The sequence below is a fragment of the Copidosoma floridanum genome, unplaced genomic scaffold (genome assembly GCF_036245765.1).
Source record: "Copidosoma floridanum isolate Cflo_tuat_1 unplaced genomic scaffold, Cflo_Japanese_pri ptg000004l, whole genome shotgun sequence".
Taxonomy (NCBI): Eukaryota; Metazoa; Arthropoda; class Insecta; order Hymenoptera; family Encyrtidae; genus Copidosoma; species Copidosoma floridanum.
Genome location: NW_028321881.1, coordinates 13,768,362 through 13,788,265, shown reverse-complemented (window position 1 = coordinate 13,788,265; position 19,904 = coordinate 13,768,362). Strand labels below are relative to the sequence as shown.

Genomic DNA, 19,904 nt, shown 5'->3' with positions numbered 1-19,904 from the left:
TGGAATGTGATAATATAAATAATGTGACAGTATAAATATTAGTATGGTTATGTAGAAAAAATGGTTAGTACTGACAACTTGATCGTCGTGATAGCAACTCCTCAAAGAAAATTTACTGCTTTGATTTACAATATATTTGATTACTACTATAATTTGATACTTTAAAATTTGATATTCGTAGTAGCACATTGTCCACTGTTTTGAAAAATGAATATAAGTTTTATAAAGATTTCCAAATGATGACTGTTCAAACACAATACAAGAGCTAAGAATCCTAGAGTAGAGAGAGCTATAGTAAAATGGTTAAAATAATGCCTCCATAAAAATGCTAGAGTATTAGGGCCAATTTTGCAAGAAAAAATAAAGCAACATACTTTAAGCTTAGGACGTAAATAATTCAGAGCTAGTAATGGCTGGTTACACGGATTTAAGCAAAGGCACAGCAATGTTTTTCGTTAAGTCTGTGGGAAGAGTGCTGACGTTAACAACGACACAAGTACTGATTAGGAACAGAGACTACAATAAATAACAAAAGATTATAAATGTGAAGACATTTCCAATGCTGATGAATTCGGCACTTTTATATTATTTTCTTTAGTTATAAATACTTGAAAATTGACACTTTTTTATCATGATACAATATTGAAGCAGTTTTAGTTCATTATTTAAGTGTCAAGTAGACAAAACGTTAAAAAATGATTTATGTTTTGGAGGTTGACATAGCAAGAAAGGAGTGACAGTGCTGTTATTTGCAAAATCAAGTGGTACTGAAAAACTCAAGCTGTTGTGATAGGAAAATCAGCAAAGCCACGATGCTTGCGTACAGTTAAATTTTTTTCCAAGAACAAAGAAAATATTTTTCTATTTTTCTCTCTCCATCTTGACCATTGCAAAATTTATAAAATAATCTAGATTTTATAAGAATGTATAGTGTTAACTATTACCATTTTTTTATAATTGTTTCTTATGACAGGTAGCATTTGGCAAAAATGTTCTCAAAAAAAAATTTATTAGTCTCTTAAATGTACATTCGTATTAAACTGATCATGCAAGGTCCTGTACACCTTTTTTAAGGCTTTTTTTTTAATTCTGGAGGCCTCATCTAAAGTTATCAAATTAACGCCGTTTAATTATTTTTTTTTTCTATTTTATCTAAAAAAATACACTTTCTCTAAAAAAAAAAAGTTTTATGACTGGTCATTTCATTCGAAATAAATAATAAAGTCACTAATTAATGTTTTGTGCCAAAAAGTTTTGCCAAACTTATCGTGTGTTTACACAAGGCAAATTCTTTAGTATTACCAATTGAGTTGTATTTTTTTGGGATGAGACAAATAACTGATGGGTATGATTTGTCTTTAGATGTTTAAAATTTGTTTAAAGTGTGGAAGAGCATGGTTTTTTTTAACTACAAAAAAATTTTTTTAAAAATAAGTTTACGTCCTAAGCTTAAAGTATGTTGCTTTATTTTTTCTTGCAAAATTGGCCCTAATACTCTAGCATTTTTATGGAGGCATTATTTTAACCATTTTACTATAGCTCTCTCTACTCTAGGATTCTTAGCTCTTGTATTGTGTTTGAACAGTCATCATTTGGAAATCTTTATAAAACTTATATTTATTTTTCAAAACAGTGGACAATGTGCTACTACGAATATCAAATTTTAAAGTATCAAATTATAGTAGTAATCAAATATATTGTAAATCAAAGCAGTAAATTTTCTTTGAGGAGTTGCTATCACGACGATCAAGTTGTCAGTACTAACCATTTTTTCTACATAACCATACTAATATTTATACTGTCACATTATTTATATTATCACATTCCAAGTAACAGAGGCTTGCGGCTTGTTGCTTTGAATTATAGAGGATTTTAGACGGAATATTATACACAAAGAGCTTTTTTCGGTCGAAACGAATTTGAATTAACGAGAATATTATTCAACATAGGATTTTAACGAGTTAACGAAATTGTTTTACGGGAAAAAAATTTACTTTAAGTTAGCGAGAATTTTGATTCAGAGAAGTTCGAGTTAACAAGGTTCTACTCTAAGTCTTCGTAAGAATATTTAATATTTTATGCGTAGTTTTATTAATTAAAAAAATTTTTTTTACTACTTTTTCTTCTCTTGCTCATTTACCCCCCTCTTCGAACGCCCTTACGTTTTTATGTAGCCATCTTGTCCCCCTCACAATTATAGAGTAGGTAATCAAATGATTAATTTTGTAACCTAATGAGCATTTTGTAAATTTTAGAAAGAAAAGAGAAGTCAGAATATTTATAATAAAATCACAAAGTACATTAATGGCAAATATTTAAGTCACATTAAAAGCTATATGGACATGTCAAGAACTTCCAACATGTTAAAATCAGGCCAAAAATTATTAACTTTTGAAGTTACAAAATTAGACGAACCCTTAAACAACTAAAAACCTCTTTAACAGCTTAATTTAAGCTTAATTAAGTCAACGAGTATGCAAAAATTATTAAATGTGTAAATATTCTAGAAAGTTACGTTTTTTAACACTAAATTAAAAAGATGGAAAAGATAATAACGGTTTAGACAAAATATGACCATTGGAAGATTTAGTATTGATCTTTCAAAAAAAAAGAGCGTTTTTTAACAATGAATATTAAATTGAAAAAGGTGCCTTAAGTTTCAGAGATTTTAAAATAATTCACAAAATTTTGCAGACAAATTTTTATGACACTGCTACTAGTATGAGATTAATAGAGCACGATTTTCAAATTGAGAAAAATTTTTACGAAAGCAGTTTCTGTTATGGAAATTTATGAAATTTTTGTTACGTAATTTTTATTTTTAGAAAATATTCTGGATGGTAACATTTAGAATAAGTGTAAATATTACTTTTTAAAAGATTTTTTAGATAATAAAGAAGATAATGCACTCATTTGGTTAAACAAGATTTTTGAGTCAGAGAACAAGGCGTGTAAAAATTTTAGTAGATCTATACCTGTCAATAATCGCAAAAAAAAATGTGTGGCATAAATCATACTGAACGCAGCATAAAATCACTTTAAAAAATTTTATTCAACTATACACAAAAGTATATTCTGGATCAAATATGTGAGAATAGACCAAAAATTGTTTTCATTGTTGGTCCAAGTATTACAGATTTGACATTTTGAATAAAAATTTAATTAATAATTTTATTTCAACCAAAACAAAAAAAATTTGTCTATTACATAAAGTGTTTTTACCTCAATCCTAATCCCTAAAGAAACGAAAAGTCATAAAACTATTGAACTACCTGTAGAATTATACAATGTCAAAGTGCATTCTTGGAACTACAGTGGGCAAAAAAAATTGCAAAAAGTTAATTCAATTACTTAGGATGAAGCTTAAATAATCTCAAAAAAGCTTAAAAAGTGGTTGATGAATTTTGATGGGACTTAAATAATAATAATAATAAACCTTTTAAAAATAAACACATTGTTTAGGGAGTGATTTTTGACAAATTCTTACTAACATGTAGAAAAAAGAAGCAGAAGTAGAATTATGTCACACACAACTAAATAGTTCTATTCATTTTAATTATTTGAAATATTTTAATAAAGTAACAATCTTCGTTCAAATGACACCAAATTTTCAAAATTTTTGTTTTTAATAGGAACTAAAAATGTTACGTCATTTGTCGTTTTTAAAAAATGGTCAACCGATGACGTATGTTAGTGTTAATAAATAGTGTTACAACTAATGTGAATTGTAAGATATAACCACATATAACGAATATATATATGTCTTAAGTAAAAAAATTCTATTAAAAGAATAACTATCACTTATAGTGTTGTTTGGGATATATATAAAGATGTAGATAAATCTTAGGATAACATTCACACAACTCTTTCAATACAAGTTTGTAATAATATTCATTGAAGTCTTCTACTTAAGGGAATCAAATTTGAAAATTGAATCAGTAGTGATCTTAATCAGAAACTTTAGTATAGTATGTAGATTTTGTAATAGAGCAAAATTAAGAATAACAGAATTATTTTAATATAAAATTTTAAAAAAATATTAGCTTTCAAAAAAATTAGAAATAAACTATTTATCCCACGTATAACCGTGTGCACAGAAAATCAAATATCTTTACTATTTTTGTGATATTAAAAGCATTTCCTCTCGTTTGAGCGTTTTCTATGAAAAATAATGAATAGCAAGAACGAGGTTTTAATAAGATTGGTTTGTATTTGAAAAAGCCTATATGTTTACATGGACAATTTTACGTTGCTTTTTGTAATTGTAAGGATTCGAACAATATTTTAATACAGTCACAGTCAGAAAATAATTTGCAAACAAATAATGTAGTATGTATAAAAAAGTGGATTGTAAAAAATAACCTACCTTTATTAATAAACACTAACACTAAAAAAAATTGTTTTAAGTATAAAATAAAAAGTAATAACCATGCATTCTTAGATTTAAAATTTATATTTTGGTATAAAATGTTTTGTTCTAATGTTCCCTCCGTATACAATTTTACCATGATTTGAAAACAAAAAATTCATTTAGTTTAAAGGTGGAACATAATTTGGACGTTCAGAGCGTAAAAAAAATTGTAATTTAAAAACTTTTAGTTTTAACATACGGAATTGTATGGTTTTTATTTTGTTTTTTTCTTTACTTTTTTTTTTTTTTTTGGTTTTTTCTTTTGGCAAAAGAAATCATTCATTTTAGTACTTCAGTAACTCACTTTACTTAGAATATCCTCAAAATTATGGTCTCTAATTGTTTGAATGATTATAGGGTAAATTATTCTTTATTTAGTTACTTTGGTATGAAATGCTACGAATCCTTTTTTGTTAAATCTGACTTACGTTGAAACTACTTTTATCACAACATTTAAACGGTACATTAACTAAAACATCACGTGCAATCGAATTTCAAAAATTTTACACTGTAAGTGTACGTACAATATAAAAAAACGTGCAGTTAAATGCAACATGCTTGCGCAAATATCCTTTGCTTTTTAATTTTCTCAGACATAAAAAGTACTTATTAGTCTATTTCTATTTTGAAATAATAGTTTTGAAAATTGCTATTAACTGAAGTAAATATAAGCTTCCACTTAAAAAACTATAAAATTATTACTTATATGATCGTGGTTCAATATTTTTTTTTAATGAGTATGCTCCCATTCTTTTGTTCAAAATGGAGAGTATTCAACAAAGATCTTCCACCTAAACTCTTAATTTGTTTCCAAAGAAAATTTTTCTATTACATAGATTACGTAAGGTCTTATCAACTATTTTCAAAGCATTTTTTTAAAAGCATAGATTCCTCATTTGCAAGTTGAATGGATGCAATACCAGTCCAAGCCATTGTTAATTTTTTCCTTCAGAAACAGAACCATAAATTTGTCTTATGTAAAAACTTGCAGATTTAAGAATTGTATTTAAACGAAGAGATGTACAATTTTTGTGAATTATGTTCAAATATTCTGGTAAACAGTTTTTATGATTTTTCAAACTTTTATTACCTTAAATATTTTTTAATTAAATGACAAAGCGAGAAATCGTTTTCTTATTTAATGTGAAAAATCATCATATTATTTTTTTTGTATTATTTGTAAGCAAATTTCCAGACCATTATTGAGGTATAACTGTGGCACATTCATTTTTTTAGTGTGCAACACATTCACTAATTGTGTTATTAAACATTTATAAGAATATGACATAATAATATTTTATGATCACATAAAGACAAAAATGTCCCTAATCTTTTTATTAAATTGCATATTTTTATTTAAATGAACCATTTGTCTTGAACTTAGATCATATGCGATGCAGAAAATAAAAAAATTAAATTCATATTCTGCATCAAATGTTTTATTTGATGATCTAGGATTTTTTATATTGAAAGTTCTGTCATTTTGTTAGCACATAATTCTTAAAATATTTTCTTTAGTAACTGTTTAGTAAATCAAACATTAAATAGAAAATTCTTTATAAAACGCCATTTCTTTGACATTTTTATGTTGCTGCAAGGAATCCATTCTTGGCATTGATACATAAATGAGTGACAACATTTATCTTCTGATTTAAGAATTTTAATTATTCTGAGAAACGTGCAATTTTTTGTATTGCCATAAAAATTTCCTATAATACTTGTTGAGTTATGGCACAAGCCTCATTCAAAATATTACTAAATTGAGAACTAATTTTTACGAAGTCCACCACGATGGAAGTTTCTTTAAGGGTTTTATGAGTAGTATTTGTATGTGTCCTTTAACTTTAAAATTACGTTGGTCTTCGTACTTAATCATATATAAATAAGTTTTTGAAAAATCGTTAGCAATGATCAGAAAAAACATTTTTTTCCTTCAAATACTTAAACAAATTCCTAATTTATTACAATAAATCTTATTTTTTGACAATATTGACGTTTTTTAATAAATTTGTAATGTTATTTTTTATTAAATTGGGTACAAGCATGTATAAAATAAGTAATGGAAAATAAGAAATATATTTATAGAACAGAAATTTTTTTCTTTACTCTTAAAATAACATAAACTATTTTTGTAAAAGGAAAAAACAGAATACGAATTTTTAAATTGAAAATACGAATTAGTAAAATAATTTAATTAAATTATCTATATCTATTACATAAGATCATAAGCAATATTAATTTTATTTTGTTTGTAAATTCTAAATTTGTTTCTAATTTTTAATAAAAATAATGAAATTGTATTCCAAAATAAATATATTAAAATATAAGTACAACAACGCTGAGCACACTGGGAGGATGCCCCACTAGCCACTTCTTGTCCAAAGAAATTTCAAAGTAGGTAAAAATCAACAAAATGTTTATTGATTACCTTTATGCTCCCTTAAATTTTTGTTCAAATTTATTTGTGGATTATTCAATAATTTTTCAAATCGCGTAAGCGATTACAAATTATTCTCTTCGGCAAACTATACATACTTCCAGTAACTGACGTAGGTGGACCATGTTATACACAGCAGCATCATGAGGATGCAATGGCTATAATGGAGAAATGCGGTAAATCACATTTAAAAGTTTCTAAAAAGCACTAAATATTACTGTTAGATTAGTTTATGCAAAATTACAGTATATTTAAGGAAACATAAAATAAAAACGATTTTGGTTGGGTTCTTTGATACACATAATAACGTGGTGCACGAGGGACGGGATTTACGTAGGGAACAGGACGTGTCCTTACGTCCTGCTTAACTGTTTATCGACCGGACGTACTAGGCCCGGGAACTCTTGACGACACTCCTTGTCAAGTACATATGCCAGCCTACCTATAATTTTGCCTCCATCGTTGTAGATCACATCATGCGTGTCGGGATACAAGAGCTTACCCTGCCAGAGCACGTAAACTCTAAACGCAAGGAATAACTAAAGTTTTAACTGCGTGCATAGGAGCGGGGCCATGGGATTTTTGGATCGGACAACACACACATAGACGATATCAAAAACTGAGTACTCCAATGTTTGTAGTTCAGTAAAAAAATATATACTGTAATTAGAGAGAATACAAAATGATGTAAGCGGGTGTGTGTCAAAGCTGGAAATAAAGGCAAGCACATAGATAAATACTAGACCAGACCACTGTCTCTATTTCGCCTTTGTATCCTACGCAACGGGCAGACCTCGCGTATCGAAACGGAAATCATGCTTAAGAACGGTCTTGAAAACTCACTTGTTTGGACGCAAACAAAAGGAGAGCCGACAAATTCAATGGAGACCTCAGATGGCTGAAGGAACTGGTGGGCTTACCCACCGGCCAATTCTCGCTTTTCTCCGTGATTCACTGATGTTCCTAACCTAGTCGCGTCACTACTCTCCAAATCTCATTACACAACCATCTCATGGGGACTCCCAAGCTAGTCTCGCTCAGCTCGCTCCGCTTCGCTCCTCATTTTCCGTCTCCTCTCCCTAGCCCCGCGAACTCATAGCGGCTGCGCCGTAACAACATATACAGCTTCGTTTAAATCACATAAAATTAATAATTTGGATATATTAATTTAGCGCGTAAGCATTTTTTATAAACAATTCGAAGACTTAATTTTTTATAAACAATTTGAAGTTTGGGGGGAAAAGAAAAATTAAATGAAAAACTGCAATTGGTAAAACAAATACAATTTTTTAAATGATTATGATCGTTTCTGTCTCAAACTATTAAGTAAAGGACGCGATGCAATAACGTTAAAAACAATTTATTCATACAATTGTATGACATAAAACATTTAAAGATACTGCGATTGCAAGAACTTAAACATAATTATCAAATTAGGAATATTTTTCAAGATGCTATTACTATTATCCATTCTTATCAACTAAGACAATTAATTGCTTGGTTTTGAAATTTAGTAAACGTCTAAGGGGACAGAATATAAAATAAACATGAGGAAATTTGTAAAGATGTTTTTTATACTTATACAGATCATTTTCCTCTTTAACAAATGAACCAAATTAATGAATCAAATGACTTACCGTGTTAAACTTCTAATTAACCTACATTAAAAAAAAATGACCAAAAAGAGGATGACACTAATCAAGTATTATTTAAAAAAAAAAAGTTTGATTATGTACATGAAAATTTTACTTTACTTAACGAATACACTTTTTTTTGAAATAAAAGAAAAGAAGAATCTTAATTACGTCATATTATAGATCAAGAAATTTATAAGGATGTTGGTAAAATCCAGATAATAATATTTATTTATGATTTCGTTTAAAAGCGCTGAATAATATATGTAAAGGTTACCACCTCATGAACTAAATATGTAAAATTAGAAGTACAGTCATTTTAATAAGAAACTTAAGTATATCAGATATGGAAATTTTAATTATATAAGTACAATACAGAAGGTAAAAACAATGAATGGAAAAAAATTGGAAAAAAGTATGTATTCTGAGAAGAACCTTAAATACCTTTCCTGCCATTTATTTTATATGGATCTTCATTTCCTTCAGTTTCAGTTTACGAGATTCAAAAATATTTATGGCTTTTGCGATGGTAATTTATCTTTCTTGAAGTCTAAGATTCAATAATATTGGTCTATATTTCAAGAAACTTTTTTTTCTATAGTTAACTTTATGTAGCATTATTCAGATACAAGACTGGAGATTATATATTTGTAAAATAAAACTCCTCTCTACACATATTTTTATAGACTTTTAAACATTTTTTAATTCTTAGGCCTCTATAGTTGATCCACAATTCTAAATTTTGTGAGTTTGATACAAGATTTGCGACTACCACCCTTCAAAAAACTCTTATTAACATATTTTCATGGACGTTAAAACGTTTTTTATTTTTCTAGCCAGCATATTGAATCTGCGATTTAATATTTTAAAATTCTACCATGAGATTTATAACAAGCACCCTAAGAACCCCCGATAAACGTATTTTCATAGACTTTTAAACATTTTATCTTTGTTTGGCCACCGTATTAAATCCACTATTTTAAACTTTGAATTTCTAATATTAGATTTTTATTAGGTGACTCAAAAAATACGAGTATACCGATTTTCAGAAAATTTAATAATTTGCTGGTTTAATAGACAATAATGTAGTCTATGACTAGTCGAGGAGGGTGCCCTTAGGGGTAGTTTGCACCTCCTAAATAATTTTTGATGTGAAATATCTATTGGTGCGCTTGGGAGTTCGACCAACGCGATGAAGCGACCGTGCGATGGCACGATCTCCAGTTTAACTCGGCTCGGCTTGGCTCGGCTCGGCTCTCTGTCTCTTTCTCCACGCGCTTACTACCACCCCTCTCTCGTTTGTGAAGTGTACTATCCGTATACATATATAACTATATAGAAGAGTATATAATAATTAAATATCATATATGTATTGCACATATAGCATTTACACACGTACGCATACATAATATATATTACATGTTATGTATGTGTAAATAAAATATTCAAATTTTACTGACTCCGAGAATCGAACCTTATCTTTTGAATTGGTAGTCGGAGACCTAATCGATTGTGCTATGCAGCAAGCCGATTCAATCTTCGTTCTTATTATTTATGGATACTAAGCAAGAAACTTGAGATCCAATAAATTTGATCTATAATTAGGCGTTTTTAACATTGTCTATAATTGAGCCTGCCACTTCCAAAAGAAATAGTTATGATTATTTTTGAAAGATCTAATAATGTTAAAATTAAGTAAATTGTGTTTCAAAGTTCGTTTTGCTTATATCTTTTAACAGTTAAATATACAAAAAAAATAAAAATACGAGTGTGTAGGGCGAAAATTTTTTTATCCATTAGTACTTGTAATTTCGTTTTGATAAGCGCAAGGTATAAAAAAAATAATAAATAAATAAATAAAAAAGGCATTTTGGCAGTACCTATAAAAGTAAGCAAGATGGAGAGAGCCACTGATCGTCTGCTGTAGCGCTCGCTCTCTCTCTCTCTCTCTCTCTCTCTCTCTCTCTCTCTATTGTATTAAAAAGGTAGGCCTTTTTAATTGCTTTTTTTAATATTTTGCGCTCGTAGAAAATGATGAATTAATACTAAAATTAGTATCATTTTTTCATCATTTGAAAAAAATTTCTTCTTTGTGAACAGGATTATTTTAAAATATCAATAATCGACCTTAATCTAAAGTTTTCCTGGGGTCTTCCAATTGTGTTTGTTTAAACTTAATCTTAACCCAACTTCAGTAAAGAGCCAATGAAATTTGCACACGTGCGCAACTACGCACAGTAAACAGGTATCGGAAAAGAGACAGAAGGACAGAGAAAGTAATACACACGAAAGTTTATTAAACTAATGTATATACCTATGTGTAGGTAGGTAGTATAGATACTCTTCGCCATGTATTATTATTCTTTCTCGTTTTGGTTGTTTATATTTTAAAAAACAAAAAAAATATAAACATAATTTACTTTTTCTTAATCTATAATATTCACTGATCCAATACATATTCGTAAAAACTGTCTTTTCAACATGTAAATATGAAATGAAGATTGTTTAGAGTTAAAAAAATAAATACTTTTCCTACCTCACGAGTTCTTAAGAGACTGGTTTGCGCTCGGTGGAAAAAATAGGATTCGCCATATAAGCGACATTGCTCTGTGGCTTCCTTACGTCCCTCGAGCCCTGTTTCGCAGGTCCCCGGGGCCGCAAAATAGCCCTGGAGACAATGGCACTTATCTGACGAAAACTACTATTTTTATCATAGACAATCAAATCCTACCGAGTTCAATAACATTTTCTTTAATGTTTCACATCCGCCGTGGGTCCCAAGAACCACATCTGATTTTTTTTTTAGCTTGGACTAGATTTAAGCTAATCTGGGATACCTCACCTTCAATCTCCAAAAATTATCTTGATCGGTTGACTAAATCAGCCATAATAATTTATTGATTAAAAAAAAAAATTATTTGCCTACTGTGCGCTGTAATTTAAAGTGCCTCGCATAGTTGTTAATTGTTTTTACTAATATTGGCTCACCGCCTACATACTTCTATAATGCCTTTCATGAATCACTACCCACAAACCTCGTAGTCACCACCTAGTTCACTCTAAGAAGACACGATATGCACCTTGCGACCCAAGTTACTACTAGCCACGTGTCAAGAAGCAACTAATACTCGTCCTCAAAAAGCCACTCATCCAAAGTAGGGGGCACGAAGACACATTGCCATCACTGTCTCACACCCCTTGCACATAATATAGCCACTATATAAACAGACAAACCGTACTTACCAACGTTCTCGCAACCTTTTGTAGCCAAAGTGCTTCTGGTCCTGGATGTTGGCTCGAGACCTGGTCTTTTCAAAATCTCAGTAGCCGCTCGATATCACCCAGCCAGCCAAGGTCCAGTAACTCTCTTCCCTGCCAACTACATCCACGTAAAAAAACCAAGGCTAATGAAAAGGCACATAACAAACGCTTTTATTTACGCTCCAGATATCTAAATTGCTCAGCAACAGAGATAACTCAATAGGAAAACTCAACTCTGCTATTTTAGACCAGCTACTTCTCCTTACTTGATACCATAAAAACTTCCCACCACCAACTCTTGATTGATCAGCTACCGTTGATCAACGATTGCTGATTGGCCCATTACGTACCAGCACCCTTTTTCACTTATTTAATCATCTCTTAACTCTTACTGCTATATTAATTTAACCTATAAATAAATATTTGGAAACTATAACTTTCAATTCTATTTATTTTGGATTAAATGTAGTAGTAATGAATGAATCAGATCTACTACCTTTTCTCACTATAGCCAGCGCATCTTGGTAGTGTTGCTGTATGTATCTCAAAGTTTTAATGTAGGTAGATAGTAAGATAGAAAGATTGGCAATTTTTGCTTTTTTTGAAATTTTTAAAAATATTTTAAGCACTATTGATCACTGCATCTAATAATCCTTCATAATGTTTAATTCTTAATTTTTTTTTATTGCCATTAAATAGTTAAAACGATTATTTTCAATCATAACATAAGCATTTAAAAAAAATTGTTGAGTTAATCTACCGGTTTATAATATAGGACGGACTGAAATTTCATTTGCTAAGTCTGTGTGATAGTATGTATGAATATTATTATGAAAGATTAATTTGTTTATTATTACTATTCAAACAATTTTGTAAATAATTCGTATTTCATTCTAAGTTATCTAATAAGAACAACAATGGAAAAACCATGGGATCAATAAAATAAGACAAATTATTTGAACCTATTTGCTTAGGATGATTTTTCAGTAAGTTTTTTTGGCTCACGCGGAGATTAAAGTATTCTAGTAAGCCGCAATCTAAAATTGTAATTGCACCCCGTCATAACATACATAATAATAATGTTAAACTCAAACGAGCATTAGAATGTATGTCAAAATGTTAGATCAGACTTTTAATTATTAAATTTTATTAGCTAAGATGTAGGTAGTTCTATTATGTGCGAAATTAAAATAATAAATAACTGAACTGTTTATTTTTACCTTTATGAATTCCATTACTAAAAATAAATGATTATTTGTTTCCTGTTCTTCTATTAAGCTGATGATATTTGGATGACCAACTTGTCTTAAAATAGCGACTTCTCTTGCTAATAAGGCTTCTTTTCCTTGGCATTTAAGTTTATCAATTATTTTTAATGCATAGTCTCTCCCAGTAGACCTACAAAAAAGTAATCAATAAAATAAATATACATAATGATATTTTTGCAATAAGCAAATACTGGTAAGATTCTGTTTTGTTATTTGGCTGTTTTTTTGTAAAAAGATTAACTTATACAGATAAGGCGTATAGGCTTCAAGCATCTTAATGTTATTTATAATTGTAACATAGGCAGACACAACTATGTTAATTTTCAGACTTGACAACAAAGTTACATTTTTCCGAAGATTTTTCTTAAATGGAATCTGAATTTTAGGATAAAATCAACGAATTGGCTCTGGTTTCTGGTATGTTCCAACCTAAGAATTCACAAATAGCAGTTTTTTCCTACTATTTTCAAAGTCATGTGGCATTGTAACATAATTTCCTTGTAAAAGCTGTTGAAAGCATTTTCAAAAACAGTCCTAAACTTCTAACATGGCGTTAAGTTCGCTCAGATATCTTTTTTTAACCAATACATAGCATGTTAAAGTTTCTCGTTTATTAAATCCTACAAACCATATGCTCAATAAACTACTTCACAAAAAGACGGCACTTGTTTGTATATTTGCAAAAATCTCTAAAACTACTAATCCAATGTATCCCAAAATTTTGATAAAAGTTTAATTACAAGGTCTATTATTTTATAGGCTATTAAATTTAGCAAAAACTGTAATAGAACAATTTTTATGCAGCTGATAAAAAATTAACTGCAAAACAGCTCTTTTTGTCCTATAACTACTAAATGTTACTTTACATTGAATAATAATTTTACACAATCAGTTTTATTAAGTTACGTTCATGAGTAAAAGTTCATAGAATACCAATCCAAGGTATTCCACATGCATCTGCATTTATTTAATGTATTATAGTGACACACCTCAAGAAAATACAATCGTATGCGTAGAAAAAAACTTAAAAAATTAATAAAAATATAATATTCTAGCGATTTTCTTACCTCTTAAGACCTTTACAGTTATCTTTATACTCCAGCTTATTTTTTTTGTAAACCATTTCACTAAGTATAGTTAGAATCCCAAAAAATTTTCAAAGATTTAATGCTCTTGGCTTTTAATAGTTATTCTTCCTTTTCACTTTTATTTTAATTTTTTTTTATATTTCTTGCAGTCAATTGTCAAACTTTGGTTTTTGCTTCTAATATATTTTGCTTTTTTTAATTGAAATTTGCAATGACCACATAATCATTCATTAGCTTACGTATATAACTTAATATATTTCTATTTGGTTTGCGTTAACTTTTTTTTTTCTTTTTTTAATTTTAATTTTGTCATCAAAATAGTAAAATCAAGATTATCTCGCAAGACAAATGTTACAAAATCAGTGGCATCTATACGAATAAACGAAAGTTTAGATAATTTCAAAACTCGAATGTCTGAAATGAAGATTAATTGTGTCTACATTAAAATTAGTACTATGGACATTTATGAACCCCTGAAATATGTTTTATTGCAGGCAAAAGTTCTTTGCGACTTTTTAAGGACAAGTTTTCCATAGAATAGGTAGTTTTATGCAACATTAAATGATGCCTGTAAATATATTGAAACATATTTTATTTCAAAAGCTGATTAATGACCTTTGCATACTCAAGTTGTTCCTAATTTGGATAGAAGATTAATACAAATTCTTTAAAATTATTTTCTTACCAGTCGTAATATAATCAAAAGTTTTAAAAGTAATTAGAAAACTTTAACTTCTTATTTAAAAAATGGTTTTTAGTTAATTATTTACTCTGATCGTACACCTGCATGTTGACATAGATAAAGATTATTCTAATGATGTATCTATTAATAAGGTTGCTATTCTATCAATAAATTAGAAGAAGAATCACAGAAATATTATCTTTCACTGTCAAAACAATCAATTATAGCAAGTAACTGTACCGTTCATATGATCTTCTTTGTGTTTAGTAAGCTCTTATGTTTTCTGCAGGTGAAGATCGATACCACCAAACAATCGAACATGGAAATTGTGGTCACGCAAAAACAATATTTAGCATGCAGTTCTAGGCTTACAGACTCATGGTCAGATTAGATACCAAACGTTAAATATTATTTCGAAAATGTATTTAATAAAATTTGTGCGAGTATGATGACAAAAATAATTACAGAACTATTAAGCTACGTATGCAATAATTAAATCAAGTTACAAGCTACAGATTATGTTTTTTTTAAAGATGCAATCAATAAGAATGTTCATGTTTAAGCTGTTGATATTGGCCAACCTGTTATACTTTTATCATCATTCACTACTGAACCTAAATACATGTATGAGAAGACTCAGGATACTACAACTTACGAATATAAATATGGACGCACAGATTCATTTGTTACTTTTACTTGTACTCCTGAATAGGAAAAAATTAAGAATGAATTATTTATAGGATAAAAGTCATTTGTTAGTTACCATATTATGATTTGAGTATTTCATTTATAACTAAAAAAGTTCATAGATCTTGCGACCAAAAAAAGATATCTGGAAAAGTTAATTATTACGCATACAGCGTTAAATGGAAAAAGATAGGTCTCTCACATAAATATTTACTTCTGTGCTTGGACAATGAAATTTAATCAAATGAAATCGATCTTATAATTTTATCTGTACTTCCAAACAAAACAAAAACTACTATTTGAAGCAGTCTTAAAAAATATGATTTATGGACCCTACGGTGATCTTAAGGGAGTTGGGTCGCTCCCGCAGGGAGGTGAAGGGGAGCACGTGTATGTTCATAAGGCACCGTGCTAAAGTTTGCTGTACTAACCTAGCCTAAAAACATCCGCCCTTTCGATTACGGAAAATGTATTTGTGTTCGACTCGCCAGTACTCGTTAACGTTTAAATAAAATACTTCAAAAAAATTACAGAATATTTTTCAAGGTATCTTGTTTCTTATGGTATTAATCGAATAGCCTAAATACTTTCTCTATGAGAGATAAAAAATAAGGAGTAAACGGTATAGACAATCTGATCTTCTTTTAATAAAAGTGTGCTATAAATTTTCGAAATAAGAGGTTTTAATGACATATCATTGAAGTATAAAGTCTCATTAAGGCCTATACCAAGTTTGAGAACATAATTTTGAGTAGAACGGCTTCTAGAAGTGATTTTGTGAAAAGCTATCGCGCCACGTAAAAAGTCGAGCTGAAAGCAAGCAGTGTACTCAGTGCGTCCTTATTTGCCACATGAATGAAGCATACAAGCAGGAAACAAATTTGTTTACGTTTGTGCAAATATCTCCATAACTGCAGACCCGATTTTATTGAAACTTTGCACGTATATAAATGAAGTTGTCATAAATAACATATCAGTTTTTCAAAAGATTTTCATCACTGTGTCAGTAAAAGGTATTTTTTTACAACTTTTTTGATAACTTACATTTGAGCCCATGTTAAAGACGACGAAAAAGGGACACTTCGTGAATTTTTTTCTATCTGTAGACGCGATTGTACTCAAATTTGGTGACTACATCCACGTAATGTTTCTTTACAACATATTTTTTTTTTTAAATATTTTCATCGTTAAGTGAATCAAAACCCAACTCCCTTAATACGTTATCCTCTTGTATGAAAGATGAAAAACGATCTTAAAAATATCTTCACTTATTTATATTTCAAACACAAACACGAGGCAACTTGGCGTTTTTCCTGTTTTTTTATATATAAATGTTTTCATACCGTTGTATATTTAGCTGTATATTTCGAAGACAATTAACCAGTTTATTTAAAAAAAAAATTGTATACAGTTCTTTATAATCTAAAATAACTACACTCGTTGTTTTTTTCGGCCTTTGCAAAACAGGTAACTTTCCAAAATCTCTTTTCTGTTTTAAAATTTCAACTTTTTACACTTAATGTAATAATAAATTCTCAAAAAAAATATATGTAACAGACGTCAAAGATTTTTCAGGTATCGAGAAAGATACAGATCTTAGTAGAGTGTATTAAAATTACCCTAATTTAGTGAATTCTCTTATTTTCAAATGCATTTATATCACATTCATATTCAACTTTCCAAGCTGTTTACTGTACATCAAGTCTTCTGAAAACTGATAATCACGAAAAAAACAGTCTTTCAGATGCGTTAATTTTCATGTCTGCATAAAAATTAAGAGATTCGTTTACCATTATTTTAATCTTCTGCCTGTTGACCACACAGTTACATCTGACAATTACGAAAGAATACTAGTAAGCAATTCAAATGTTCTAAAAACAAAAATAATTTCATCTCACAATACAATATTGTACTAATTACGAAACTTCCGTATCTAGACACAAAATTCAACATAATCGCATCGCATATTCATTCTATTTGGGGAATAGGATAGCAGTCAATATTTTCACAAGGTGCCTCACTTTAAAAGAAAAAACATTAAAATCGGTTCAGTCGTTTTCGAGTCATAGTATTTTTTTATAGCTCGGACAATTTTTTAAGCAGTTACCTGCCCAAGTCTGATTAGCATGGCATACAGGCGTCCCTTACCCTGTGTCTCTCCTCCTTTACTGGCTTGACTTGGCTCCTAAAGCCACAAAATTGCTCTATTTTGCAACGCGTTTTTCAAAGGCTTGTCGACATTATGAGTATTCGAATTGATAATTCGTGGCAGAAAAACGTTATGACGTATTGCTTCGAAAAACTCAATTTGGACCTTTTTTGACGATTTTTTTGCTATTTTCGCAAAATACTTTATTTTGCCAAATCTTTATCAGGGCTGGATATTACCAACACCTAAAATTTTGGCCCCAAAAAAAGTTTCAGGGCCATTAGAAGCTCTGTAATTGAATGTCCACGAATAGCCATTTTCGGCGGTTTCCATTTTGTTGTGAAAGAAGTTGTGGGCCAATTTTGATGTATAAAAATTTATTTTCATCGTCTTTTAAGGTGCTAGTTAATACTATGTTCGCTTCTGAGAAAAAATTTTACTTCCTATTGACAATCACAAAAAATCTGTTTTACAAACTTTTTTGATATTTTTTTTACACAGGCTTTGTAATAATTTGCATTAAAAAACTTTACTTATCCATTTTGGTTATTTTTCTCATAAGTATCCTATCAAAAATATGAACGGAGGATTTTTTTTACGAATAAACTAACCAGCCTGCACTATTCTCAGACTTGCAGTGGCTGACCATCAGGCGATTCCGGCAAATGGTGCGCACGGCCGGGTTCTTTTTGTAGTCCTTTTGCTTCTGAGCATCACATCTGTAGTTTTAGGAGTCATCTTTCTGAGAACCTCCTTCTCTGACTTTTGAATCTTTCAAGCTCTTGCTTGTATTTTGTTTGGAGACGCGATTAACTGCCTCATGTTCCGTTGATCCTTCAAGTATAATTTTGTTTTCCTTAGCCTGAGCTTCGGTCTAACAAGCTGTTGTAATAGCTTCAAGAGTTAGACCAGGGATTAGCTGTAGGCACTCCAATATGCGTGCATCTTGAATCCCAATCACGATGCGATCACGTATTGGTAAGTTTCGGCTAGTGATTGCAGGGCCATGACAAACGAGCCCACATCCTCGTCCTCTTGTAATGGGAGATTAAATTTAAAGCATTTAAATTATTCTTCCTTAGAAAAAAATACTCATCGAACATTTTCATAAAGTTGTTGAGTGTTTTTGAGTCTCCGATTTGTGGCAGTATCTTCTTTAACACTTTTTCTGCTCTCTCACTCATGATAAAAGAGCAGATCTATTTTTCTTCTTCCGCTTTGTCTGAGAGGTTAGCGATTCAAATGTATCTTTCAAATCGCTTCATCCACGATGGCCATGACTCGAGCATACTAAAGTCAAGCTCATCATGACGGCAACGGTTTAGCACTATCATCGAAATAGTTTCGTTTTAGTTATCGGGCATCTTACCACTGTAGCGCACTCTCACTCAAAAAGGGTTTCTCACGGCAAGCAAAACCCGTATTCTAGATAAGCCATTTAATTACTAGTTAGTTGCGTCTCAAGAAGCTCCATCATCCCACCGCGTTCACCATGTTAACGTAGGGAAGGAACGTAAGGCAAGGAATAATACACTACGGTATGGTCAAACCCAGTGTTGCGATGAGCACAGCAGAGAGCCAGGTGCCATGTGCCAGGAGCGTAAGCCGACTGACTCACTGGCTGCCTTCGGCACGCAGCTATGTAACATGGCAACTGATTCCCTAACTCCTCCACAGTGACGTTGTCTCTCGAACATGTTTGTATAACACTACCATCCTTCAGAACCAATTGTCTTATAGTAATAATTCAGAGAGTAAATATGTAAAGACATTTTGTACTAAGATAAGTGTCATATAATTTATTGTAGGATTTCATACTCTGAGCAGATTTTTAATATAGGTTTTACTAAAATTCAAATCAAATTGTGAGTTTTGTAGAAAAATACTCATGTGATTATGATTTTCTAACGTTGGTAAGTGATGAGCAAGATTTAGGATGTCCTGTATTCGATTCTGATTTTCAGAACTGCTGTATTGCATCAAGTTTCTGTGTTATTATAAACTAAAAAGTGAAGAAAACGCTGTTTTTTATCATTTTTTTAGATTATTTAGTATGATAACTAAATCCTTTATCAAAAAATTGATAAAAGCATAGAACAATAAATGCTTACAAAGAACCAACGCAGAAAGCATCGTAACTTAGTTGTACGTCAGCATAATAGTAAAGTACCGTCTGCTTTGGTTTTATGGGGGAAAAATACCTCGATTCTATTTTTATCAGGGCTTTCTTGATTATTGTTACTTCCTTCCCTTTATTTTACAGACATCCATGTCAAACATGTCGACC

The 19,904-nt window shown here is 30.2% G+C and overlaps 1 protein-coding gene across 5 annotated transcripts in view; it reads right to left on the bottom strand.

Annotated features, from left to right (window-relative positions):
* Positions 1-19,904, bottom strand: part of LOC106645306 (serine/threonine-protein kinase DCLK1) — a 491,248-nt gene that overhangs the window by 255,905 nt on the left and 215,439 nt on the right. For all 5 annotated transcript variants that reach the window (XM_089598004.1, XM_089598005.1, XM_089598014.1 and 2 more), the window contains one exon: positions 12,964-13,141. In XM_089598004.1, the coding sequence (XP_089454130.1) occupies positions 12,964-13,141 (178 nt within the window). The remainder of the gene's footprint in view (positions 1-12,963; positions 13,142-19,904) is intronic.